The sequence below is a fragment of the Miniopterus schreibersii genome (assembly GCF_964146895.1).
Source record: "Miniopterus schreibersii genome assembly, chromosome: 15".
Lineage (NCBI taxonomy): Eukaryota > Metazoa > Chordata > Mammalia > Chiroptera > Miniopteridae > Miniopterus > Miniopterus schreibersii.
In genome coordinates this window covers 42,988,937-43,016,274 of record NC_138115.1, presented here as the reverse complement: position 1 = coordinate 43,016,274, position 27,338 = coordinate 42,988,937, and the positions used below count along the sequence as shown (strand labels likewise).

Sequence of the window (27,338 nt, the reverse complement as noted above, 5' to 3'; positions counted from 1 at the left end):
TGGCGGCTGCCCACGTGCATCCTGTCTGTGCCGCTTGCCTGAACTTCAGTTCCAGAGACTTGTCACTGCTCCCAGGCCCAGCCCGCGCGGTGCCCTTTAGCTGCCAGGCCAGAGGGGCAGCCCGTGGAAAGTCCTCACAGTCACCGGCTCTCGGGGGGAAAGCGGGGCAGTTGGTAGGTCCCAGCGGCAAAGGAGAATGTGTCCTGCCGTCCTGCCCACTTGCAAACAAACTGCTTTTGATTCTTCTTATTGATAGTTTTGAAAAGATTAGGACATTAGTCACAAACCAGATGCCAAAGGCGGTGTTGATCCATTCCCGTAACCCCACCTACACCCACCGGGCAGCTGCCGCTGGGGCTACTACTTGTTTACGTAGTAGGTGGCCACTGTCAGCCCCCATGACCTATTTTTCTCTGGGGCTCACAGGCCGTTTGAATGGGGTGTGGTGGGGATGTCCTGTTTGTCCTTGTGGAGGGGGCGCTCTGTCTGCCATTTCAGGAGGAATCGTGGTCTCGCTTGGGGTTCACCTGGAGCGGAGGTGGGGTCTGGCCCCGGGCCTTCCACTGCCCTTTCCTCCGGAATGGCTTTTACGCGTGGTGAGGGCTCTGGGGGTTGTCAGGGGAAACCACCCCAACGTACACTCAGGACCAGTGAAATAACCATCGGGTGGGTCGTCCGACTGGTTCGACCCACTATGAGAAGGACCCGGGCCAAGGTTCCCTTTTTCCCCTGGTGATGAGGGCGATAGCATTTTAGGTCCCCTGAAATGTATCAGCTCAGACCACACCCCACAACCCTCAGAAGGTCTGGGGGAGCCACTTTCCTTAGGACTCAGGTACTCTAAGTCCCATTGGGGAAGGACTGGGGGACTATTGTGTGTACAGTACATGGGGTGGCCTTGCAGGGCCCTCCCTCCAGGGGATCCGTCCCGCCTTCTGTTCAGTCAGTTGGCTGTTTGTCAGAGCTGGCACCTGGAGGAAGGGATCAGTTTTCCATTGTAGGAGCTGACCTCAGCCTTTGTTTGTTTTTTCTTGTGGGACACGTCAAGCAACTCCCCAACTGTCCCACCCTCTAAGAACACTACCGTTCATGCGCCGTTGCTTGAGATCTCTGCTGCCCAGCACACCTGGTTGCCACTCTGGCCTTGCCGGTCATTGTGGTCATTATATCCACCCGCTCCTGATGCTCAAACGGTCCCTCTTTGATTATCAGAATCTCATCATCACTGACACTAGGGAGCCCAGGGCCACACAGCATCTGTCACCCTTTTGCTACAGAAAACAACACCCTCATTAGGCTTCTCAGAGATGCCAGGCTCCTCCTCACCCGCATTCCTCACTGCAGGGAGTGTCCTGGGGAATAGTCAGATGGTCGGTTGTGAGCCATCTCACACCCTCCTCAGGAGGCCAACGCAGTCCTGGCATCTCCAGCTCATTTCCTGCAGGCCTGCATCACGGCCAGGTTCCGGGGAGCCATCCCGGCAGCACAGGGACGGGCTTAAGGTGCTTTACGAGATGCTGACTCACACGTGTGGGAGAGTGCACCATGTCAGCCAGTTTCCCTCTGTCCAGTTTATATTCTGACCCCTCGAGATGCATTCCCAATGTTCCCCACGATCAAGTCCTGAGCCTTCCTTTTCTGGAAGGAGATGTGGGTCTCTAACCATTGCCATGGAAGCCTCTGGCGTTCACACAATGCTCAGAGTGAATGGCTTACGTGAGCCTGTCAGCCAGCCTCTTTCTTTAAAGCTTTCAAGTCTGTTGCAAAAGCCAGACAACCTCACAGTCCTTACGATGACCAGTAACACGCCCCACTCCAGGGGCAGAGCTACTGCAGATGCCACTCCTCCCCTCCTGCCTGCACCTCCTCCCAGCCCAGCCCAGCCCAGGTGAGGGCCTTAGTATTTGTATTGTGTACCATGGGGTGTCACCACCCACTTAGCACCAGCCCAGGGTTCTTGCTGCTGTTTGACACATATGAGAAATCCAGGTGCAGACTCACATCCTGAGCGTCTGCTGTGTAGGCCAAACCTGGTATCTGTTGTCTCCACCTGGGTTCCTCTGGAGCAGTCACATGAAATGGGAGCTTGGGTGCAGGTGGCCTGAGAAGTGATTCAGGAGGGCAGAAAGGAGGGACAGGTGGAAAGAAGCAAACGCCTATATGAGGATGCGTATCGTGGTTCTCACTTGGCAATGGCCATGATTCTCCCAAGGTAATTTTTCAGAGTAATGAGTAATCTAGCAATCTCCAAAGATGACCAGTGAATTTTCCCCTTCTATGTATCGTTACAGACTCATAGGTGTTAATATCTAGTTTGGGTGTTTTTCTGTTGATATGTCTCTTAAGTCTCTTTCTCTCTTTTTTAAAACTAATGCTCGCCCGGCCAGGCGTGGCTCAGCGGTTGAGCATCGACCTAGGATCCAGGAGATCGTGGTTCAATTCCTGGTCAGGACACACGCCCAGGTTGCTGGCCTGATCCCCAGTCGAGGGCGTGCAGGAGGCAGCCGATCAATGACTCTCTCATCATTGATGTTTCTACCTCTCTCTCCCTCTCCCTTCCTCCCTCTGAAATCAATAAAGACATATTTTAAAAAAAACAAACAAAAACTAATGCTCAAAATTTTCCACCTGGGGGCAGTGGAGCCTCTAGAGTTCAGCCCCTGTGTCCTGCATCCCCCCCAAGCCCCTGGTCCTGTGGGCTCTACCTGCTGTCCACTGCCCACCTCCCTGACACCACCATGGCCCATGTCTCTGCTTCCTTTTCTGCCACTTCAGTAAAAAGCCAGAGTCTTGAATATTTGAAAGCACACATTTGATCCTATTAGTCTTCTGTTTAAGTTGCTCTCCATAGCTCTGGGCATAAAGTCCAGGCCCTTGAACTTGGACTTCAAGGCTCTTTCGTCTCTGCTTCAGCAGCTGTTAAGCTCCATCTGAAGTGAGATCTACGGCCCCTTCCCTGCAGCCTGCCCTCTCTCCGCCAGTCTCACACAGTTTCCTCTGCCTACCTCACCTTTCGTCCTGGGGTTTCACTGAGGCCAGTAGTTCTCAATCCTGCTGCACATTATATCATTTGGGCAGTTTTAAGAAATACCAATGCCCGGGCTCCCCCCAAGATCAATTACAATCTGAATGTCTGGAGAGAGGCCTGACTTTGCCATTTTTAAAAGTTTTCACAGGTGATTCGGACATGCGGCCAAGGTTGAAAACCACAGCGTGGGGTGTCCCTTCCTCTGGGAAACTTTCCCTCACCGCACACACCTCTGTACATGTCACTGATTACCGCTGTAGCATCCTGCTCAAAGCCTTTTTTATCCCCAGCTTTATTGTGATATTACTGATGGGTAACATTGTGTAAGTTTAAGGTGCACAACATGATGATCTTTATCATCTAGGCCTCGCTAGGTTAGCTCTTGGGTTTCTCCCATGTTAGACGGAAGCTTCATGTGGGCTGTGGCCACATCTGTGTGGTCTGTGCTTACTCAGCACATAGTAGGTGCTTGGTAATATGTTTCAGTGGATGGTAAGGAGATATTTGGGCTGTATTTTGAGGTTGTTTTAAAATACAGGGATGGCACCCTACTGTGTGGGATAAAGGCCAGATTCTTATTGTCCACCAACGTAATTTTTCTGCCAACTGCTCTCCAGCTTTTCTGAGCCCCTCCCCCTAGACATATGGACTGCAAACAGTCCTTTCCTTTGCCCAGTTCTGCTCAAAGTTGCTTACTCCCTGCAGACCTGTTCAAAGAATGTCCTCAACTCTTAGGCCACCTTTGAGCTCACAGAATTTGTGGGAAACCCTTATTGACATTTTGTCATATACATGCTGTGTAATGTTTTCAAAATTGGGGCACCTGCTGTATGAAATAATTTTTGTACTTTGTGAGTTTCTTGAGGAGTATCTTGCCTTTGAATGGAAATTAAAGCCTTGGTTTACTAGAAGAATAAATTGACATTAAAATGATTATTTTATGATTAACGATGGGGGGGGAGTAGCTTTAGTGGGGTATAACTCACATACAGTAAAGCTTTCCATTTGTCCCAAAGCAATCTACTTGGAGTGTTTTAACTTACAGTCACAGTGCTTTGAGGTCCTTGTTGGACTTCAGGCCATGTGTGACCTAGGACACATTCTCTCACCGTTGCTTCAGATATGATTTCAAGACATCCCCCAAGGCTCTCACAGACCGCTGCTGCTGCTGCGAAAAAAGATGTTTTAAAAGTTCATATTGTGACCTTTGAAAGCCTAAAAGTACACAAGGAATCTTACCAACGATCAAATGGTTCCTTGTAGCCCTAGTCCTGTTGGCACGTGTGGCCCATTGCTGCCTTTTTCACCCACCAGGGGGCAGTATTTCCCTCTGCCCAACTGTTGGCCTCCCCCTTTCAAATCCTAGCATGTTTAGTCATGCCAAAAAAAGTGTTTCTCAAAATTTGATTTGACTGCTAGAAATACATCTTACATTGCAACCCCGTGGGGACATACATAGGTATGCAATTCTATACGTGTATATAAAACAAAAGTTTCATAAAGTAATGCTCTTTACTATGTGCAACGCACTCAACTTTCTAGTCTCTTTTATTAGCAAAAGGTGCCGATCATCACCCAAACTGAGTTCATGACTCACGAACTGGGCCTCAGCCCACAACCTGAAAAATACTGCTTTAGAGTTCACTTAGTCTGACATCCTGCATATTTATGGATGCAGTAGAGAGGGACTTACCTAGGTCACTGGGGAACTTTTAAGATGAGGCTTCAGGGCCTCGGACTTCTAATCTGTGGCCTTCAGCCCACTGACATTACTGTTGAGGTACATCTGGTGCTCCAGCAGGTCACAGCCACAGGAGGGAGGTAAGCACACGTGTGTGTTATATTCCCGGCACACTGGGCTTTGCTACACCAGGAGAAGAGTCACCGCCAGCAGGGTTTTCTCTGTGGGGATAAAACTCCTGCATCTCAGCCACTGGTTGTCAAATGGGTGCTGGACCCTGGGAGGTAAGCCCTGTGGAATCCTGCGCCTGGGTCCTCCTTGGTGATTCCGTTACCTGAGCACCTCCGGTGAACCTGGCTGGCTTAGCCGTGGTTTGCTTTGTAGCCCAGAAACCAAACATTAACGCCATCGACATATTATGCAAATTAAACAGGCAGGGAGTAGCTTGCCGCAGTCAAAGTGTCTACTTTCCAAAACCTGAAGGTGCCGGTTCTCAGGTGGTCTCATCCTTGCTCCATAGAATGCGTCCCAGAGAACGTTCGAGATCGACTACAACCGCAACTGCTTCCTTAAGGATGGCCGGCCATTCCGCTACATCTCGGGCAGCATCCACTACTTTCGCGTGCCCCGCTTCTACTGGAAGGACCGGCTGCTGAAGATGAAGATGGCTGGGCTGAACGCCATCCAGATGTAAGTCGGGGGCCCTGGGCTCTCACCTGGGCCCGGACACCCACACCCGGAGAGAGGGTGTGGCCGCATTGCTCAGGATGGGAAAGAGCATTTGTCTGGTGTTCTGGGAGGGGCTTGTTATGAGCCTGATCGGCCCTTCTTCAGATAATTCATCACCTCTCCCGATCTGGAACTTCATTGCCAGAAATCGTGAAATGAACATCAGCTTAAAAAGGCAAAGGGGAGTCACAATGATTGAGCCTTCGCCATGTGCAGGGCACTTGACATGAATGATTCCATTTCTTTGAGATACTCCCATTCCCATTTACAGCTGGTGACATTGAAATTTGCCCAAGCACATATTTTTGGCCAGAGATTCAGCTAGGATTTGAAGATAAGGGTGTTTGTAAGGAGTCATAGCCTCTCTCAGCTCTTAGGGGAATATTCCGTGTTAGGTAGGTTCCCAAAACCCAGTCTGTCTTCGCGGTTCTTCCAGGTGCATTCTACAGCCTGGGGTTATAGAGTTGCCCCAGTAGCTATCTCTCCTCATCTCTCCTCGTGTGGTGACTAACCGGGAAGACCTGGGGTGGCTGGCCACTCTCGTTTTTGTACTGCTGATGTGAATTGCCGATAACTTTACAAAACTAAAGAGTGAGAAAACCCAGAGTCAGATTCCTAGGACAGATAATTTAGGGGGAACCCCACTTGTTGTTCTGGTGCTAAGGCCGCTGGGGTCTGTCTGTAGTTTCAACCCTGTGCTCAAGGGGACCAAGACTGTCTTTTCCAGGGAGCCCTGAAACCAGGGCTCGTGGAAAAAGGGCCCAGCCAAGGCCTTCAGAGAGACTGTGATAGCAGTGGGGGGGCTTCGAATTTAAATTTATGTTCCGTGCTTTAGGCAGTCAGAGACGCTGGTAAGGGCTTTTGTCATTTTACCTCCTGCATGGTGTTCCTGGCAGAGTCTTTTGTTAGGAGGACACAAGGGTTGAAGCTTTTTCCATTTTTATTAAAAAGTTTTCAAAAAATAAGTACAGTCATGCACCCCCTGACGATGTTTCTGTCGGCGACAGACCACATGTATGATAAAGACCCCATAAGATATAATGGACCTATACAATTTCTATCACCTGGTGATCCATTGTAACATTGTAGCACATCCTAGTGATCCACTGGAGCACCGCGCATTCCTAGCGCATTCGTGGTGACATGACGCTGGTGTAAACACACCTGCTGAGCCGCCACTCAGAAGCACAGACAAACAATTACGTACAGTACACAGTGCTTGGTAATGATAATAGGTAACCTTGTTACTGGCTAATGTATTTACTATACTGTACTTTTTATTGTTATTTTAGAGTGGACGCTTTCTACTTATTATTTAAAAGTTTTCTGTAAAACAGTAGCCGCGTTAGCCCAGCCTCAGCCTCATCCGTCTCGTGTTCACTGCGTCTCTTGATTGCATTGTTTTCTCTCCTGCTTGATTTAATTACATGTGGTTTTGCGTATAGGAGCATAGGCTAGACCATATGGGTTTATACGTGCACTCTGTGGTGCTCACACGACGACAAAATCACCCAACGTCGCCTTTCTCAGAATGTATCCCCGTCGTTAAGTGGCACTGACTATATAATATACCTCTTATTACTTGAGCACAGATATTTTTCCTAAGCTTTACACAGGCATATATAATTTTGACATGATAATAATTTGTGTTTATACAATTCTGTATATTTTCTAAAGTCAAACCGTAAATAGGAATGGACGTTCTTTGTGGGTCATAAACTTGAAAGTGCCCCCCACCCACCCACCCAGATTTGATTCACTTGGGTAGCTGCTGTGAAAACTTAAAACAAGGCCTGTTTCCCACGAGGCTGCCTAAGGGAGAGGTCTGTGCACCCCCAGGTTTACAGCTCTGTAGACAGTTCAGAAATTCACATAGGATTTCTGGATTTCTGAGCTATTTCCAGGAAGGTGCTGTGTGTGTCTTGGCAGATACGTGCCCTGGAACTTCCATGAGCCCCAGCCAGGACAGTACCAGTTCTCCGAGGAGCGTGACGTGGAGCATTTCATTCAGCTGGCACATGAGCTGGGGCTGCTAGTGATCCTGAGGCCTGGACCCTACATCTGTGCGGAGTGGGAGATGGTGAGTGTGGCTCGACTGGGCTCTGCCTGCCCGCTGTGTATGACCTGGGTGGGCTGGCAGATGGGGCTCTGGGGGAAAGGGAGTTAAAGCAGTTTAAATAAGTCTCTAATTCCAGATAACATGGAGCCTGTGACTGTAGCCAGGTGTCTTTTCCCTTAGGAGGTGCCTAGAAAGAGAGGAACAGGTAAGGGTCAGAGGTGTAGGCCCTCCTCTTGGTGGTCACTCACGTAACTCAGTTGCCTCACCTGTAAAAAGCAGGTAATGGTGTGGGCTCTGTCTACCTCACAGGCTAGCTGTGAAATTAAGTGGAATTACTCTATAGAAAAGGCTTTGATTCTCAAAGCATTGCATTCGTCAAGAGTGATCTTACTTTTACCATGTTTACAATTTCTGATTGTCCTGAATGTTTCCAAATCAGAGCCCAGCTCGAATACCCCTTCCCCATGGAACCTTCCTTCCCTCACTGCGAGTAGTAATTTCTGTCTCCCCGGTGCGCCTTTCACGAAATGGACCGTATGACGGCTTGCTCTTTTCTTTCCTCTCCTAGGGAGGATTACCTGCCTGGCTGCTAGAGAAGGAAAATATTGTTCTTCGTTCTTCTGATCCAGGCAAGTTGTTACAGATGTCTTGAGAGAATTTATGAAAGCTCAGACAGCTTTATATCAAGAGAATCAGGTATTTTGAAGGCAGGAGTGCTTCTGTGCAAACGCTTCTGAAGGTTTAGCGAAAGGGATCACCAGTGCCCACTGCAGAACACCAGGCACTGCGTGTGCAGGAAATACGCTGTCTTGAACTTGACCAGCTCTCGCTGACAAACTGATAGCTCTTTGCATTGGCTGCGGCCCCTGTTTGTGGTCGACCAGCTGACTTGAATCCTTTCTGCTCCTCCGCTCTGAGAAGACTGCAGGCCCCGGGTAGCATCTAGCCCATCCGCCTGGCAGGCGGAGTTTCTGGAGTGGGGTCACTGGGCTGCTCGGTAGCTGCGATGCTTTCTATTCCTTGAGCTACGTTTGCAGAGTGATATGTAGACGACAGGTCCTTTTTCTTGTCTTTTTAAACCACGAGAAATTAGTTCAGCGGTAAACCCCGACTCGCTGCATTCCTGTCTCCTGGAGACTTCGGTTTCTCGTGGCGGTGGCGGTGGTGGAGGTGGTCAGAGGGGCAGCCAACATCGACTGAGCTTCCTGTGTAAAGGGCTAGCGCGTCACGCTCTATGTACCTTTTCTTCTTAGCATATCCCCTCGCGTTTTGCACTTTTCGTGTATAACTAGTGTCTTCATGTGTATTATCTCATTTAACCCATACAGTAACTTTACCAAGTACGCACTCTATTATCCCCATCAGACAATGTAAATACATAATTTATTGGAGCTTATTTGTAAAAAGGAAACAACCGTACTGTGACGGAGAGGAAGACACACCGTTCAATCACTCTTTGCTTCATTTAACACACGCTGGCAGGATGCCTCCGGTGTGTCCTAGCGGCAGGGACAGACACCAGGCGTGGTCCTTGTGTGGGGGGAGAGCTCAGCTGAGGAGACGGCTCCTTGCAGGACAACTTGTATCTGACTCTTAGTGCACGTAGCTGCCACGTTTCAGAAGGTAGTCGTTGGATCCAGTATATTCTGATCTCTGCTGGCGGCCCCAGGGTATTAAGGCTGTGTTGTGTCTATTGGTACTAAAAGGTGTGTGACGGTGCTAAACCTGCCTTGTTTTCCAGATTACCTTGCAGCTGTGGACAAGTGGTTGGGAGTCATTCTGCCCAAGATGAAGCCTCTCCTGTATCAGAATGGAGGGCCGATTATCACTGTGCAGGTAACCATGGAGATGAGCATGGGCTGGTGGTGGGCAAGGCTTCCATCCAGTCACGGCGTATATAGGAGGAACGCAGACCTGAGCTTCCTAAGGCTGTTTTCTCTAAGAGGCGATACCACCGATGGCGCTTTAATTTAAATTGCATTTTGGGGAGGTATTCCCATTTTTTTAAAATATGTTTTTATTGATTTCAGAGAGAGGAAGGGAGAGGGAGAGATAGAAACATCAGTGATGAGAGAGTCATTGATCCGCTGCCTCCTGCAGGCCCCCTGCTGGGGATGGAGCCTGCAACCCAGGCATGTGCCCTGACCGGGAATCGAGCCTTGATGATCTCCTAGATCGTAGGTGGATGCTCAGCGGCTGAGCCATGCTGGCCAGGCAGGTATTCCCATTTTTGAATGCCTGCCATGTACCAGACTCTGCCCTGGATGCTTTGCCAATGCTATTCAATTATTCAAACCACTTTCTCTTTTAAATGAAGAATTTCAAAGAGATTAAGTGACTTGGCCAAGGTCACCGAGCTGGCAGGTGTTAGAATCAGCATAGTCCCCTAGGTCCGCTGATGCCGTAGCCTGTCTCTTTCTCTCGTCCCATATTGCTTTCTGGCTGCAAGGATGTGGCATGGACCCAACCGCTTTGTGTCTGCCCTGCTTGGGCGGTCAGTCACACTGGCTTAAAAAGATTGGAACCATTATGTTTCCTCTCCTGCAAAGACTGGTATTTTGTGGGGTATATCATGTGGCAAATATTTTCCACGTGAAAAATCAGGACACTTGACCTGCAAGGATTTTAGATGTTTGTGAACTTGCTTAAAACGTCAAACTGTGTTCATTGGTCATATTGAAAAGAATAGTTATGCTCTTTATAAAAAGAATAGTTATGTCAGATTGCAGGGGCGAGTGAGGTGGGTGGAGGCGAAGTAGGTATAGGGAAGATATTTGGTGATGGGGGGAAAAAGAAAGTAAATAAAAAGAAACGGACAGTTATGTCAAAGTAGCTGGGCCTGAAACAGCACCCAGGCGCAGTGTGGCGCTTGCTTGGGCAGCATGGGCCAGATTTCCTTCTGAACTGTGGCCAGTTTGCAGGGATGGCCGTTGTTGGGGGAGCATGGCCATTCCCTCGCCCTTCAGGTGTAGGCTGAACGAGCAGTGAGAGGTCTGAGCTGGCCAGCGTGTCCACTCTGATGCCTAGTGGACAGAGGCCAGGCTGCTGCTCTCCATCCATCCTGAGTCTGTGCTGGCTGAGCCTTTAGGAGCCCATTTTCCTGTATGAAGATTTTTGTCTGAAAGTCGGGTGTATCTTTGCTCGGCTGGGTCATCTTCCTTTCTAATCGATCTCAGGTTTACTTTAGTTTCCCTCGTTTTCGGGGCAAGTCCCTGCTTCTCCCTAAATCGCTTTCAATTTCTGCTCACAACTTTTCTGTACCTTTTGGTTATTGAGATGTCATGAAAGATGTAATCAAATGTGAACTCTGCAGAGGGGAGCGAAGCTGACTGTCTTGGGTGCTTTTCTTAAGGTCCATCTCTGGCAACCTCAGGTGACTTGAACTCGAATGTGGGTCCTACCAGGGGACTCGGCTTCCTTCCCCTCCTCTCCCTCTCACATCTCCACCTGCTTGAATCCCACCTAATCCGTTTCCTCCCTCTATCACTGAATGAACAAGTACATTATGTTGGGCAACACAGAAAAACATAAGACAGCAACCCCCCCATAATTGTCACTTAAACATCAGGAGCCAGAAGCAAAGCCCTTTACATTTTGGGGGAGATTTCCTAAAATTTTTTTTTCAATGCCTTTAAAAATTTCTTTTTACCTTCAGTTCATACTGTGTGGACAGTTTCCTATCTGAATTTTTTTTTTACTTCATTGTTATTTCACAAGCATTATTTCATATCATTAAAAATTCTTTCCACACCAGATTCTTGGCTGCCCTCTTGTCCTCTGAGAGTCCCCATAGGGGCCCCTCTGTTCGAAAGCCGTCCTTCCCAGTTGACTTCATCGGTGTCCACTTGGCTCTTAGGAGCCTTGGTGAGCGCCTCCGTTTGTGAAGCATTTGAGGAAGTTTATTGACTTTCGTCCCTGCCCAGGTGTATCTCTGGTCTCTTCGGCTCCCCACACCTCTTCCTGGCAGCCAGGAGGTCACATCCCACCTGTGCACACGTCGCCCGCCTACGGAGTGGTTCTGGTATTGAGTAGAGGCGGCTGGGTTAGATAAGAAAGAGCCTGGCATCGGTAGCCAGTGTTTCACTGTGGAAGTTTCTCTGAAAGCTGATTTCTATCTCTGTCCTAATTCAGGCCAAGGGGGCGTAGGGATGAGCTGACTCAGTTCACGATGCTGGTGCTTTCTCTGGGTGCCCGGAGAGTTTGAAAAGGCCACCAAGGAGCTGTGTCTGTAGGCAGGGCAGACATGATTCATACCAGAAGGCTCAGACACTCTTGTCTGACAGCTATAGGAAGCCCAAACTGGACCTTGATTCATCCTTATGATTCAGCCGTAGACGTAAATACCCTCCTCGGAGGAATTAGCTAAACCAGCGTCATCTGAACAGGTTTGCCCACGGGGACGTTTATCTCAGTTCATACCAAGACCACACCCAGAATAAGGAAAGCCACGAACACCTGTTAATAATATCCCAGGTGACAATTATTAGGAGTAGGACCTTCCACCTGCAGCTTCGATTCATCCAGTGTATGGAATATTCATCATGAGGTAACAGCCCTGCTTCTACCTGTTGCTGTGGAAGATCAACTGCTTTAAAAGTCCACAGGGCTTTGTTGCTTCACTAAGCAGCTTGCAGGATGAGATAGTTACTCTCGAACCAGGGCCAGACGATGGCCCATGAGCCAACTGGCCCGCTGCCTGTTTTTGAAAATAAAGGCCCATTGGAACACAGCCATGCCCATTCACTCATTGATCGCCTATGGCTGCTAATGCAGTACAGTAACAGTTGAGTATTTTCTATAATAGTGTAGAACACCAGCGTGGCTGGCGAGGCTGAGCAGTTGAGCACTGACCTAGGATCCAGGAGGTCATGGTTCGATTCCCGGTCAGGGCACATGCCTGAGTTGCCGGCTCGGTCCCCAGTCGGGGGCGTGCAGGAGGCAGCCGATCAGTGACCCTCTCTCACCATTAATGTTTCTCTCTCTCTCCCTCCCTCTTCCTTCCTCTCTCTGAAATTAATAAAGACACATTTTTTTAAAAAAACAGTGTAGAATATCACTATAATCCGAAAACTAGCATGGTGATTTCTGTTTTCTTTTCCTTATTTCTAAGCAGGGAGGTAAATTTTTATACTGAGTTGCCTTTTTGGAAAATGAATTTTGAGGACTTAGAGTAGGGGATATTTTTGGCATTCAAATGACTACAATGGAATCTCAGGTTTTTCGCCCACCCTCCTCTTTTTATAATTTGCAGGTTGAAAATGAATATGGCAGCTACTTTGCCTGCGACTTTGACTACCTGCGTTTCCTGCAGAAGCGTTTCCACTACTACCTGGGTAACGACGTGGTTCTGTTCACCACCGATGGCGAAGCGGAGAAACTTATGGATTGCGGGGCGCTGCAGGGGCTGTATGCCACCGTGGACTTTGGACCAGGTTGGTTTGTAGGAACAGGAAACACAGCCAAGGCCGTGCATGCGGGCTTGGGCTTTTGACTCAGCCGATAGCTCTGGGCAGCTGCTGTGTTAAGTGGCATGGGCCTATTGAATGAGATTCCTCGCATTTTTCTTTATTGAGTTGCTGAGATTACGTTTTTTCAGCTGATTTGGTCTTTAGGACAGGGGCTCTGTTTTCAGTGCTGGCAGACATAGCCTGGAACCTGGAGCACTATTCTCTCCAGCAGCTATTCCAGCTGTGAGAAGCTCTACCCCGAGGCAGTCGCCTTTCAGGCTCTGGCTGGGACACACTGCTCTTCTCTGTTCTCTATGTTCTTCCCCCCCCCCATTCGTGGCTGAATGCTTGGGGCTCTATTGTGGCCATAGTGAGCTCTGAGGTCAGCCACTGGCTGGGGGTGGGGGTGGTGTTGGCTTGTCGGCCCTGGAATGCAGGAATTTACCTTACACTCTCATTACCTTTCTGCATAACTCCTCACACTGTGAACGGTCATGGGCCGGAGGTGGTTTGGTAGATGCTACAGAACTCGACTTGCCCGACTCGTGAGTGCCCTGTAAGCTGCAGAGGTTCCACAAATGAAAATCCGGGGTTGGTGGGGAGGACAACAGACTAGAATGTTTCTGGATATAATAAACTTCTGGCAGGAATGGAGAGAGTCTTTGTTTAGGTTGAGAGCAGCTTTTATAACGGACATGACAGCTAAATGTGACATCCAAGGTCCATGCACGTTGCACGTTCAACACTTAGGTTCTCCCGAGAAGGAGGTAATTGCATTTTTAAAGAGCTTCTTCTACATTATCAAAAAAGAAGAATGGGCTTTAAGTGAACTGAGTGTTTCTAGAAACATGCTACACTCCTCGGGGCTCTTCGTGATGAGATAACTCATCTACGGAGAGCTGCACAGGAAGTGGCCTGCTGGTTTCCTCCCGCTCTGACACACCTCCCAACACGGTGATGAAAAAAGCACAGTGTTTTCTGTTGGGAGGGACAAATGGAAGATTATCACGAGTGTGTTGTAAGCGTTATTTGTAGGTGGGATCTCAGCACGTTTGCTACCTGTGGGATGACAGACCACTGCAAGGCCGGTGTGCCTGGGGCAGGTGGGCTGGTGGCAGCTTCATTCATGTGTGTGGGAGTGGGGGCATTGCCTGAGGGTCATATCATGGAAGGAGGCTCATGAGAAGAGAAACTAAAGGTCTGAATGCCACCTAATGCTTACTAGTGAGAAATTTACAGTCATAAGGTAAATGAGATTATACTCTTTCTTGATCAGCACCTTCTCTCCTGAAACCTGGCCTTACAGAGGAGCCAAGGCCCATCCAAGAGCAAGGGGCAATGTGGAGGTCTTGGCTGGTGTCCCTTCCACTCCAGGATACCTGCTGTGGGAACTGGAGCATGAAGTTTGGGAGCAGGGTGTCCTCTGCTCTGGTTGGAGAGACACTATCCATGCTCATTCGTTCACTGATGTAAGGTAGCCATGACCTCTCTGTGGAGAAAGTCTCATTTTTAGAGAAGGGAGAAGAGAAGGCAAGGGAAGACAAGACACAGGCATCCTAAGGAATATTTCAGAAGGACAAATGGAGAGCAAGTAGCTGATAATGTACCAATTAAAATTCAGAGGAGACTCCATTATTTAGGGATAGACACAGTTAGACCACAGTCATCTCTTCGATTCGTTAATTAATTGGCAAATGTTTGTGGCACTATTATTGTGTGTGGCACTAGAGGCTACAAGGAAGTATCTTCAGAGCAGGCCCATCCCGTAGGGAGCATCTGGGTCAACCAGATGTCCGTGTGAAGAGACTCGCACAAGACGTGTCCAGGCTGTGAGGAGACACAGGTGGAGAAGACAAGCCTGTGAGGTGAACTCCTGAGGTGATGGAGTCAGGAAAGACCATGGAGGCCTGTTCATAGAGGAAGCAACGCTTTGTGGTCCCCACACATCCGTGGGTATGAGTGCAGCCTGGAGCTATCTTGGAGGTGTTCCAGGCCCACGGGAGCATGGGGAAGTGCTGGGACCTCAGGTTCAAGTCTTGCAAAGGGCTCTTTTTATTTAATGTCTTGTCATTCCCACAACTGATCTTTCTTCTCCCTCTGGTCGTGCTCAGGTGCCAACATCACAAATGCTTTCCTAATCCAGAGGAAGTATGAACCCAGAGGACCCTTGGTAAGAACCCGGTGTAAGTGTGGGGAGACTGCTTGTACGAACTTCATTACAGTTGTTGGGAGAGAGGTTACATGCTGTAGGTGGGTGGGAGCAAATCCATGGCTTTTCTGACTCTGGGATTGTGGGGACATAGCCCTCTGGACGCGAGTGACAGCAGCAGCAATGCTCCTGCTTGAAACAGAGGCCCTGCCCTGGAGTGGGACAGAATGGGAACTAACGTGAATGTTCTGCCATGCACCAGGCTCATGTTCTTGCCTACTTCATCTCATTTGATCCTCATGGCAACTCTCATAAGTAGTATTACTGTCCCATTTTCAGTAAGGCTCAGAGGACATGTCACTTGCCCAGGGTTGGACAGCTGGAGAGTTACAGGGCCAGGATCTGAGTTCAGGTCTGTGTTTCTATCTTTAACGTGCTTATGCATCACATAGGAATCTTGTTAAGATGCAAACTTTGACCTAGTGGGGCTGGGGTAGGGCCAGAGATTCTGCATTTCTGACAGGCAACCAGGTGGCATTGGGATGCCGGTGTATATACTCCATCAGCCCAGCACTCTGCTCTTTCCTTCTCCACACTATTTATTGGGACTTGGCCAAGTTTAAGGGCTTATGTCCTGTGCCTTCTCTGCAGCAGGTCAGGCTGCTCCGCCTGCATACAGACCTTTGTACAAACAACCTTTTCTGAATCTGGCCTCTGCTTCGCGAGCAGTGCCGAACCTGTACTCAAAGACTTTGGGTGGAGCTATTTCCTGAGATGAGGAGACCCCAGAACATCTCCAGATTTCTTTTTCATTCTCTAGACCAAGGGCTTGGCAGGGTAATGCCCAAGAGAAACATGATGGGCTTGGGGCCTGCTTTGCAGAATGCTTGCGCAAATTGACCTCACTCTAAGTCAACTTGAGATCTAAAAACCAAAGGGTCAATTTGGAGTTGATTTTATTATAACAATATTTTGCCATCTGATCCTTTGCCCAACAAACTTTCCTACTATATTTAAATTGGAGATTGGTTAAAAAAAAATTGATGCAGTATAACTTTTTAAGAATACCATATTATCAGTGCCTGAGACTGAGTCTGGGCAGTGGTGTTACCAGAAGTCCTCATTGGCCCCCCAGCTTGGGGTTAAGCAGCCTATGTCAACTCTCCTTTCCACCTGTCCCTCGTTGGGGAACCTAGGGCGATAGTTACAGGGCGATAGCCCCAGCACTTCAAAGTCATAGCTAACTCTATCCTAAGCCCCACGTCCCTTTCTCTTTTCAGATCAATTCTGAATTCTATACCGGCTGGTTAGACCATTGGGGCCAACCTCATTCAACAGTCAAGACTGAAGCGGTAGTGTCCTCCCTCCAGGATATACTTGCCCAAGGGGCGAATGTGAACTTGTGAGTGTTAATTCCTGGAGGGGAGGCATCCCTCCACATCTGTGGCTCCCCATGAAGTACTGTCTGTTCTCTTGTTTTCTTGTAGGTACATGTTTATAGGTGGGACCAATTTTGCTTATTGGAATGGTAAGAACAATTTGACATCTGTTTGTAGACGCTTATGCTAAAATCTTTCTGGTGCTTGATTTGGGGGGGGGCCTATAGACAATTTTTATTTTTTATTTTTGTTTGTCTTCTCCTATATTTTCTAATATATAAGAATTGCCTATATAATTTAAGAAATTATTTTTCTTTTTTAAAAAATTTAAGGGTCATAAATTGTGTGTTTAGGAACCTTATTGTTTTAAACCAGGCTGGCTAGGCAGGCCTCACATAGTCTCTGGCTATAGCTCACTTGTGCATTTATGTTCTGCTATGGTCTTTTTTCTTTTTTCTTTTTTTAACATTTTGTTTTGTGGAAGTATAATTCACATACCATAAAATACATGATTTTAAAGTGTACAATTCAGTGGTATTTAGTATATCACAAAGTTGTGCAACCATTACTACCATCTAATTCCAGAACACTTTTATCACTTCACAAAGAAACCCATACCCAAGAAATTCCCCACTCTCCCTCCTCCCAGCTCCTGGCAACCACTGGTTTACTCTCTATATATGGTTTTGTTTATTCTGGACATTTCATATAAGTAGAATCATAGAATATATGCTCTTTTGTGTTTGACTTCTTTCATTTACCATAATCTTTTCAAGGTTCATCCCTATGATAGCACGTTTCAGTACTTCATTCTTTTTTACTGCTGAGTAATACTCCATTGTATGGATGTACAACATGTTGTTTATTCACTCATCAACTGATGGATATTTGGGTTGTTTCCACTTTTTGGCTATTCTGAACAGTGTATGAATATTAATGTGTAAGTATTTGTTTGAATCCATTTTGGGTTTTTTGGGTGTATACCTAGGAGCGGAATTGCCGGGTCACATTGTCACTCTATATTGAGTTACAATAGTGTTTTCCAAGTGGCTGAACCATTTTACATTTCTATATGTTCCTTTTTCTTTGTAGGAAAATTATGACAAAATTCTCTTCATTGCCATTAATTTTTTACAAAGACATACCATGCTCTGCTGGCCTTTCTCTAAGCCTCATTTCCCACCTCTCCATATAGCTGTATTTTTCTCTCTGAAACGTAAAGGATGCCCTGCTGTTGAGTTTGGAAGGGTTAGTTTGGACCTAAATCTCCTAAGATCTCTGATTGTATACTCTGCTCTTAACGAACTTTCTTCTTAGAATTGCTGTCTTTTGTGCAGGGTGGGGTGGGCTAGGAGAAGGCTTAGCTTCCAAGTATTATTAATGTTATTACTATTGTTAGAGCCAAGAAATGGAGATACAGCAAAACTCAAATGTCAATGGTTGAAAGATAATAATGTCCAAGGTTAGTAATTGAAGTTTTAAACCATCTTTGTGTGTCTCTATCTTCTCGTTAGAAACAGTTAAGACTTTGGGATGCCTTTTTCATTCAATAGCTAGGCATTCCACCCAGCTTTTATTCATGGAATTCAGACCAATCATCCAATCCAGGAATAAAGACTGACATATGTGGGAATTTTGCTATTCATGATAGAATTTTTAAATATCGAACTGTTCTACTTAAAACAATACAGGTGTGTTTTTTAAATTAGATAATATGGAAACTACCTCTCCCTTGCTCCTTACCCTGCCATAATTAATAAGAGCCTCTTTTCCACCTGTTTTCTAATTTAATCCTCATAGCCATGTCATCTAGGCTACGATTACCAACCCACTTTACAGATAAGAAAAGCAGGGTACGAAACAAGTCCACCTGTTTCCCACTCAGCTTGCAGGGGGTAGATCCTGGATTCAAACTCAGGTCTTGGAAAGCTAGTCACTGCCCTTGGAATAACCCCTTGCAGCCTGAAGCCCCTGAGCCAGCCCCCAAACCAGCCCTACTTGTGAATGCAGGCCTCTCTGATCTGCCGTGTGGCCTGTCTCTTTGAGGACGTGAGGAAGAGCCAGTCTGCTCCTCAGCGGCTGTCCTTCAGGCCAGCTTCCGAGAGGAGAGCTGTGAGAAAATACATCAAGTATGTGTACCACACTCTGTGCCCTTGCGTGTCCCCATCTGTGTGAGGGGCTCCTGTGGGCTCCAGGCTGTCCTATAACGTCTCATGCCACATGGAGACCTGGAGACTGGCAACTCTTGCTGTTCCTTTGCCTTCCCACCTCACACTCCCTGACATGGAGAAGAGGCTTGAGTTAGCACCGTTTCTCTATGACCCACTGGTGATCTGGAAACATCTGGAGAAAGATTCCGCCGGTAGAAATAGAGAAAGCCTTCCTTTGCCAGTCCATCCTTTAACCCACTGGCCAGCTTCCCAGCCTGGGCTCCCTGGGCCTGTAAAGCTTCTTCCAGAAGGCACACTTGTTCAACCCAGCTCGACAGGCAGCTGATAGGGCTCCTCCTCCGACCTGGCTGGGGCCGGGGGAGATGCGGGGGCCGCTCGGGTCAATGAGGCCACACCTGCTTCAAGGGTGCACGCGTTGTCTGCTGTGCAGCGAGAGCTATAAGCAAGAAACACGGGCAGCCCAGCCACTGCCACTTTAGAACTAGAGAAGGGACCACAGGGGAGAAGGTGAGCTCCTTGCGAAAAGGGATGTGGTTTTTCTTTTTCATTGCTTCTCACGGCAAAGGATGTGTTTTGTCGTTTGTATCCCCAGAGGTGGGCAGACCCGTTGGCAGGCAGCTGTCTCTGGTTCATGAGAAATGAGGGGAAAGTAATATGGGATCGATTCAGCTGGTTTAGGTATTTGCAAATGCAGATTCTGTGCAGAGAGCTAACGAAGACCTTTTGGCCTGGCTTATGTCAACTCTACCACAGTAGGATCACCCAGGGTGGATCTGTCATTTGTGAGCTGTGGGACCATTTGAAGGAATTTGTTACTAAATCATACGTGAACTCTCAGATTTGGGGCCTCATTTACTTAATGCTTAGGTTGGATATAAGATTATTCTAAAATAAGTTTATTCTCACACACTTCCATTGCAAAATGCCCTCTGGAGTAGAAAAGGGAGGCACAGACCCTGGCTGGCCCACAGAGGGCAGCAGCATCCCTGTCACCTGGGAGCCTGTCAGAAATGCCCAGTCTCGGGTCCCACCGCGGACCTTCCGAATCAGAACCTCAGGCTGGGTTTAGAAATCTGTTTTAACAAGCTCTCCGTGTGACTCTCATGCTTGGGTGAATTCTCTGAGCACTGGCATGTGGTCATGGCCCAATGTTACACAGTCTCCTACGTGTGGACATCGTGTGTGACAAGGTTGGGGGCCTCTGTTCTAGACTCTGCCCCCTCAGCAATAATTACAAGACCCTTTGCTTCTCTAGTCTTTGTGCATGCACAGCATTATTTATTGCTCTCTTGTGGGTTATGTTTCCAGGGAAACAGACTCCGAGATTACCCAGCAGAAATTTGATTGGGTTGCACTTTCAGAAGCACGCAGACACCTAGGAGAGAGTGTAGGAGGCAGGACTGAGCAGAGGGCAATGCTAGGCTGTGATGCGGTTTCACAGGTGGCTCCGCCAATTCTAGGGGGAGCTCTGGATGGAGCTGGGATGGCCCTCTGAGGCAAAGGGACTGAGCTTTTATATCCCCACGTCGGCTGATTGTTGGATATGGGCTATCCTGGGAGGGTTGTAACTGTAAGCAAGGCAGCCCAGCAGAGGCCAATGACCAGAGAGGGACATATCTGAGAGCCAGCAGCAGCCAACACTCCCAGCAGCTGGGGGAACAAGTGAGTGCCTTAGTCTTGAAGGGGGATGGGAGAGGCACACCACAGCATCCTCTCTAGTCTTTGCAAAGGCCTTATGGTTACATTCAAATCTCTAAGGGTTCATCTGGGTGTAGCCATCGCCCACTTTGTTTGGTCTGATAACCTTCGGTTGTTTTCTACTGGTCCTTGGCCAAGTCACCTGAGTCTCCACCACACAGTTCGAGGTCATGAAAAAGATCGCAGGGTGAGCAGTCAGAGGTGCAGGTCATGCCATCAGTCCTGCAATGCCTGGTTGTGCTGAGCAAGTTTTGTAGAGCGTTCCAGATTCTCTGCTTGTCCCTTGGCCCTGAGATCTGCTGGGGTCACAACTGTGAGCTCTGCTGAGAGTAGATGAGGAGAGTGCTCTGTAGACTCCAAGTTGCTTGGCAGGAAGAAACTAATTTCTCTGCACCTCTCTTAACAATCTATTCAAATGTGTCCTTTATTTCCTCCCTCCGTACTGCTGAGCCCATGAATCCCAAAGAACTTGTCCCAGGCAAGGGCCTCCAGTAGTAACTAGTGGCACGTTTTTTGTCTTCTAGGGGCCAACATGCCCTACCAAGCACAGCCCACCAGCTATGACTATGACGCCCCACTGACTGAGGCAGGGGACCTCACGGAGAAGTACTTTGCTGTGCGAGATGTTATTCGGAAGGTGGGTGCTTTGTACGGACTGCAGTGGGCTGGTATTGGACAGAGCCTGCCTTGGACTCACTGTGCTCTGTAGATGACTTCCTAGAGCCTCTGGGTTTCAAAGGACACATGAAGGGAGGCATCAGGTAGACTTGGCCTTGAGTCTTGGCGGCGACCTGATGAAGAGTGATTCTGTGAACCAGTTAATCCACTAGCCTACTCATTGGTAAAACCGGACCATTAGCACCTGGTTGTGTTGTAAGGATGAAAAAGAACCTTGGTAAGGCTCCTGTGGTCCAGTAAGTAGTAGCCATTACTATTATTTATACTAAAGGTAAGAAAATGTGCCCTAGCTGGTTTCGCTCAGTGGTTAGAGTGCCAGCCTGCAGATTGTAGGGTCCTGGGTTCGATTCTGGTCAAGAGCAGATACCTCGGTTGCAGGCTTGATCCCCAATGCGGGTTGGGGAGCCAACCAATTGATGCATCCCTCTCGCATTGATGTTTCTCTCTCTCCCTTCCACTCTCTCTGAAAAGCAATGGAAAAAATATCCTCAGGTGAGGATTTAAAAAAAAAAGGTAAGAAAATGTGTGTCTATATAAGTAGCTAAAACGTGTAGGAGAGAAAATCCGAGGGCAGTGGGGCAAGGTGCAGATGTGAGCTGTCAGCAATGCCTCCTCTTTCTATCTGGGGCAGTGCATGCTCTGGCCTGCACCTGAACTGCTTAGTCCTGCTAATGCTGTGACCTTTTGAGGCATTTAAAGCACCCAGGTGGGGTTTCCTGTCTCTTCTGTGGGTTAAAAAAAACCACAGTTTTTCTGCTCAGTCACCTGAGTTTTGAAGTTAAAAAACAGGTTTTTCTGCCTATAAATGGTATGGACTTTGTTTGTTTGTTTCAGTATGCCGCTGTCTCCATTTAAGCCTAAGTGTTAAAAATCTATATTATAAAATGCATTAAATATATCAAAAAATATGATCTGTTCTTATCTAAGAATTTGTGTATTTCATCTAAAATTGCAAATGTGTTGTTAAAAGTTGCTTGCCCGGCCAGCATGGCTCAGTGGTTGAGCGTCAACCTATGATCCAGGAGATTGCGGTTCGTTCCCGGTCAGGGCACGTGCCCGGGTTGCAGGCGTGCAGGAGGCAGCCGATCAGTGATTTTCTCATCATTGATGTTTCTATCTCTCTCTTCCTCTCCCTTCCTCTCTCTGAAATCAATAAAGACATACTAAAATACTTTTTAAAAAATTTCCTCATGTCATTTTTTGTTGTGGATTTGATCACTGCAGAACTTGTAGTGATGACTCCCAAGCTCTCTGTCACATCTGTTCTCTTTCAGAGCTTTCTGTTCCTATCTTTAGTATTTCCTCCTTTTATTTGAAGCTTAGATGTTTAAGTCCAGTCTTTTTTCTAATATAAATACTCAAGGTTATACATTTCTTTCAAGTACTTCTTTAGCTCCATTTCATAAGTTTTAATATCTAATATATGTATTAGAGCCTGCTTCTAAACATGCTTAGATTTCTCTTTGACCGTTGAAATGTGCAGAAGTGGGTTTTTCAGTTATTAAACATAAGTATTTGTCTAGTTTATTGGTTTCTAACATATTTGCATCTGTTTAGAGAATGTAGTCTGTATGATATCAATCCCTTAAAATTCTTTGAACCTAATCTTAGGTCCTGGCATATATAGGGTGGGGCAAAAGTAGGTTTACAGTTGTTTGTATAAAAAAATAATATAATAATAAATAATAATACAAGAATAAACTGTTTCACACACACACAGCTGTAAACCTAATTTTGCCCCACCCTGTACCAATGTGAACAAATATTCTATATTCTTTTTTTATATATATAGTTTATTGATTTTTGGAGAGAGAGGAAGGGAGGGGGAGAGAGAGAAACATTAATCAGTTCCATGTGTTCTTGAAAAGAACATAGGTTTTATACCTATTGGATATAATCTATATACATGTTCATTAGATTAAGCTTATCAATGGGGCTATTGATATTTTTGTAATCTTTCCTAATTTTTTGTCAATTCTATTATTTATTGACTTGTGTATGTATTTTTCTTTATAGTCTTGTAGTCCTGTCGTTTTTTGAGGTCACCTTATTAGGTATGCAAATTGAGAATTTAAGGATGCTAAAGAGCATCCTTATGTGTTAATCCTCTATCTCTAATAATGCTTTTTGCCCTAAAGTCTTTTTTGTAGGAGGTGAAGTCAGAGAGATAATGGGGAACTGACCCTGTAGGGCCTTACAGGCCATTCTAAGACTTTGGCTTTTACTCTGAATGAAATGGGAAGTCATAGAGCTGAGCAGAGCAGTTAAGGGTTACTCAGGTTGTAATGTTGAGACTAGACTCTGGGAGGCAGAGCAAGAGTAGAAAAGGAAAACCAATGAGAAGGTTTTGCAGCCATTTAGGTGAAGGGGATTGTGGCTGCGAAGGCAATGGGAACTGGTTGTGTTCAGACTAGCTAATGGGTACCTCCCCACTCTAGTAGGTAAATAAATTCTCTTGGGGCGCTTCAAATCTTTGATTTCATATTTTACATTTAAATGTTGGTGTGGCCCCAGCCAGGTGGCTCGGTTGGTCAGATACACAAAAAAGGTTGTGGGTTCAATCCCCAGTTAGGGCACATACCTAGATTTTGGGTTTGATCCCCAGTCGGGACGGGTATGGGAGGCAACCAATCAATGTTTCTCTCTCACATTGATGTTTCTTTCTCTCTCCCCCGCTTCTCTCTCTAAAAACCAATAAAAAACATATCCTCAGGTGAAGATTAGAATTACATTTTTTTAGAAAGGAAAATTGGCACATTTGGCAACTGACAATGCAGATGGAAAGAATGAGGGGTCGTTGATTTGTCCGGGTTACAACCTTCACTGGATAATGGGATGGGTGTCGGGGTCAGCAACTAAAAGGACTGCAGAGAAAGCACAGGCTGGGAATGGGGAAGGGAGGCAAATTCAGTCTGGGCTTGTTCAGCGTAAGGTGCCTCTGGTGACATCCAGGTGCAAGTATCTCTCCAGCAGGCACCTCACTTAAGAGTGAGAAGCTCCAGAAAGAAGTCATTAGGACAGGCTCAGATTCTGGGGTCAGCAGTGGAAGTGTGTCCTTGTTTTCTAGATGGATAAAGGCAGAGGGAACAGCATGTGCAAAGCCAGGAGACAGAAACAGCACTGTCCCATTTAAGGCCAGAGGGTCACGTACGAGAAGGGGAGAATGGAAAGATGAGGCTTGAGGGAAACAGGAGGCCAAGTCATAGGTGGCTTCCTGACCAGATGAGCCCTTTAGAGAAATCATTCTGGAAGACAGACTAGAAAAGCCAAGTCTGTAGGAAACAAAAAGACAAGGGCCACAAAGACACAGGTGATGCTTTAAAGAGTGACATTTGTGCCTAGCCAGTTTGCTCAGTGGTTAGAGTGTCGGCCCTGGGACTGAGGGGTTGAGGGGTTGATTCCAGTCAAGGGCATGTGCCTTGGTTGCAGGCTCCAAATCCGGCCCCAATCTTGGCATGAGCAGGAGGCAACCAATTGATGTGTCTCTCTCACATCAATGTTTCTCTCTCTGTGTCTCTCCTCCTTCCTTCCACTCTCTCTAAAAAAATCAGTGGAAAAAAATATCCTCCAGTAAGGATTAACAATAAATAAATAAATAAATAAATAAATAAATAAATAAATAAATAAATAAATAATAACTGACATAAAACACTGTGTTTCTACCAGCACCATGGATTGCAAGAGACAGCTTGTGTTTACCCACTGAACTCTAATGTCATTAAAGCTAAAAACAAACAAAAAGTTAGCCAGTGCAGACTGGTCCTGAGTCACGTTTCAAACTTCATTAAGCTTTTGAAGAATTCACTACAGGATTCTTGCATCCCTAGTCCCCGACCCACCCAGCCCCGATAACCACCTCAAGGAAATCCCAAGATCAACTCCAGTTATCAAGGTCCTCAACTATAATGTGATTAATTTCTGCAGAATAACCCATCTCCAAAAAGCCAGCTGGATTCTTATCTTTGATGGAAAACTCTTAAAAAGTGGGTCTTAAATTCATTCAAAAGCATACAAAAATAAACTCACCACTGCCCCTCTTAGGAATGGGTAGGGTAGAGGAAAGATGCTGCCCTACAGCCTTATGGTTCATCCTCGAGGTCAAAGTGTTAACCATATCTTGCTGAGTTTACCCACACCAAAGAGATTACCTTAGAAAATGCAAATGCAAATGTCATGAGCTTTGTCATGCCTTCAGGAGTTATATGCATGCAAAGGCTGCCTAGAGCTTTCACCACTGAGCCCAGGCTGGTACCACCTGGTGGGAAATTATCATCCCTGGGAGTCCATGTTAGTGAAAGATATTGTCCATCACCACCCAACTAATGCCAGAAATGGATTAAAGAAGAGATACAGTCCATTTTGTAAGTCTTTGGTGAATGAAAGAGGCAGGAAGAGCTGTAGAGAGGGGTATTTATAATCCCTTTATCTCTTTGGATGCAAGCAAATATTTTGAATACCACTTACCAAACCAGCTAACTGACCATCTGCAAAGTCTCAGAAGAAAAAGCCCAGTTTTAAAGTAGTATAGCTGATGTTTTGGAGGCAGGAGTAGGGAGGAGAGCTCAGGGAGGGAAGTAAATAGCCTTGTCTTAAAAAAATGTGGACACAAAGAATAATCTTAATTACTGGAACTAAGAAATAAAGGTATAGGATGTTATTTAAATCTGCAAAGTAACCAGTAGAGGAACTGAAAATGGTGATATAACCGTGTTGGCAAAAAAGGGAGATATCTGGAATAGTACAGCTGAGCTAAATTCTCATGTATTGAAGAAACCAATGATAATTTTTTAAAATGGATCTAATAAGAAATGGCAGATAAGTGTATTATTTAGAGACCAAAAGAAGCAAAAATAGGTACAATTGAAGGAGTTTTGAATGGTTTCCTCTGAAGACTATAAGAAAACAGTGAGTCAGGAGACTGTTGCTTTTCCTTATACCAGTCTTTTATCTTCTTTTTTAAAAATTACTTTGAAAAAGGTAAAAAGAAAGAGAGGAAGGGAGGGAAGGAGGAAGGGTATGGATCCTGAAAGATCATAATGCAATCTGCTTGGAGATACCAGATGGACATAGACCTTTCTAAGACCTAGGACTTACACCCACATCTTCTGATGCTAATATGCGTGTACACATATTTAATATGGTTTTATTTTTATTTTGTTTTTTAACTTTTTATTTAAAAATAGTTTCATAAAAAATTTTAAAACTTGCATAAAAGGTTCAAGAATAAAAATTGTTCACCGAACACTTGTGTATTCCTTACCCAGACTCCCCCATGTCAGCATTTTGCTCCATTTCCTTCATCATTTACCCCCTGCCCCCCACTTGTGTTTTTAAACCTTTGAAGGATTGCATCTATCACTACCCTTTACCCCTAAATACTTCAGTGTATGTTTCATAAGAGTAGGTAGGAATATGCCCCTATATAACCATGGCAATTTTAACATTAATACAAAACTTTAACTTACCAATAAGATTTAATCTACAAATAAGATTTGTCCTACCCCAGGCTCCCTTGTTCCTTTTCCCCCACTCCAGCTTTCTGCTGTCTACTTGTTTTTGCTCTGTTTTGAAGTCTTTGTTCTATAATTACTTGAATGATTCCTGGAGCTGAAAACACAGACAGACACACACTTAGAAGTAAAAACTTAAACAGATCCTGTCTTGGAAGGAAGTCTTTTGTCCCTTTGCCTTTCGGAAACATCACTGGCATTGCTGTTTCCGCCTTTACCCTCCTTTGGAAAAACGAATTGTATAGATATGTTTCTGAGGGTTTAACAGCTGTCTTTCTTTTCTGTCTTTTTTTCACTCTGGTTTATAGTTTGAAAAAGTACCAGAAGGTTTTATCCCTCCATCTACGCCGAAGTTTGCGTATGGAAAAGTTGCGCTGAAAAAGGTAAGAAAGAAAAAACTAACAGAAACATTGAAAGTGCGGAAATGGAATTTAGAAGTCGTGAGTGAAAGTGTTGTGCTGGGGAGTCGGCTTATTATTTTTCTGTGAATTTGTTTTCTGCGAGACTGGTTGGGAAGATGATGTTTCTGGGAAAGGGGACCTGGGAGGTGAGAGGCTGTGTGTGGTGGTGACTGGGTGAGCAAATGGGGCATGGACAGGAGCAGGGACATGTGCTAGATCGTACCAGTGCTTTTGGTTCAATTATCGGTTGTCCGGAGCAGCCCCAGGAGCCTTTGTAGGAACAACATGCCACCTGTCGTTATAGCTGATGAGATTCTATTTTATAATCCACCTTTATTTTAGGGGGTTCTCCAAAGCCAAGGGCATTTTGATAGGTCTTTGCCCTAAATTAGACATTCCCATCTCAAA

The 27,338-nt window shown here is 46.3% G+C and overlaps 1 protein-coding gene across 1 annotated transcript in view; it reads left to right on the top strand.

The window, feature by feature from the left end:
- The window catches only part of GLB1 (galactosidase beta 1), a 59,107-nt gene that overhangs the window by 10,418 nt on the left and 21,351 nt on the right, over nt 1-27,338 (top strand). Inside the window, exons 2-11 of the mRNA XM_081160218.1 lie at nt 5,230-5,399; nt 7,368-7,518; nt 8,066-8,126; nt 9,239-9,333; nt 12,749-12,929; nt 15,056-15,114; nt 16,374-16,495; nt 16,581-16,621; nt 20,866-20,978; nt 26,838-26,912. Of these exons, the coding sequence (XP_081016344.1) occupies nt 5,230-5,399; nt 7,368-7,518; nt 8,066-8,126; nt 9,239-9,333; nt 12,749-12,929; nt 15,056-15,114; nt 16,374-16,495; nt 16,581-16,621; nt 20,866-20,978; nt 26,838-26,912 (1,068 nt within the window). The remainder of the gene's footprint in view (nt 1-5,229; nt 5,400-7,367; nt 7,519-8,065; nt 8,127-9,238; nt 9,334-12,748; nt 12,930-15,055; nt 15,115-16,373; nt 16,496-16,580; nt 16,622-20,865; nt 20,979-26,837; nt 26,913-27,338) is intronic.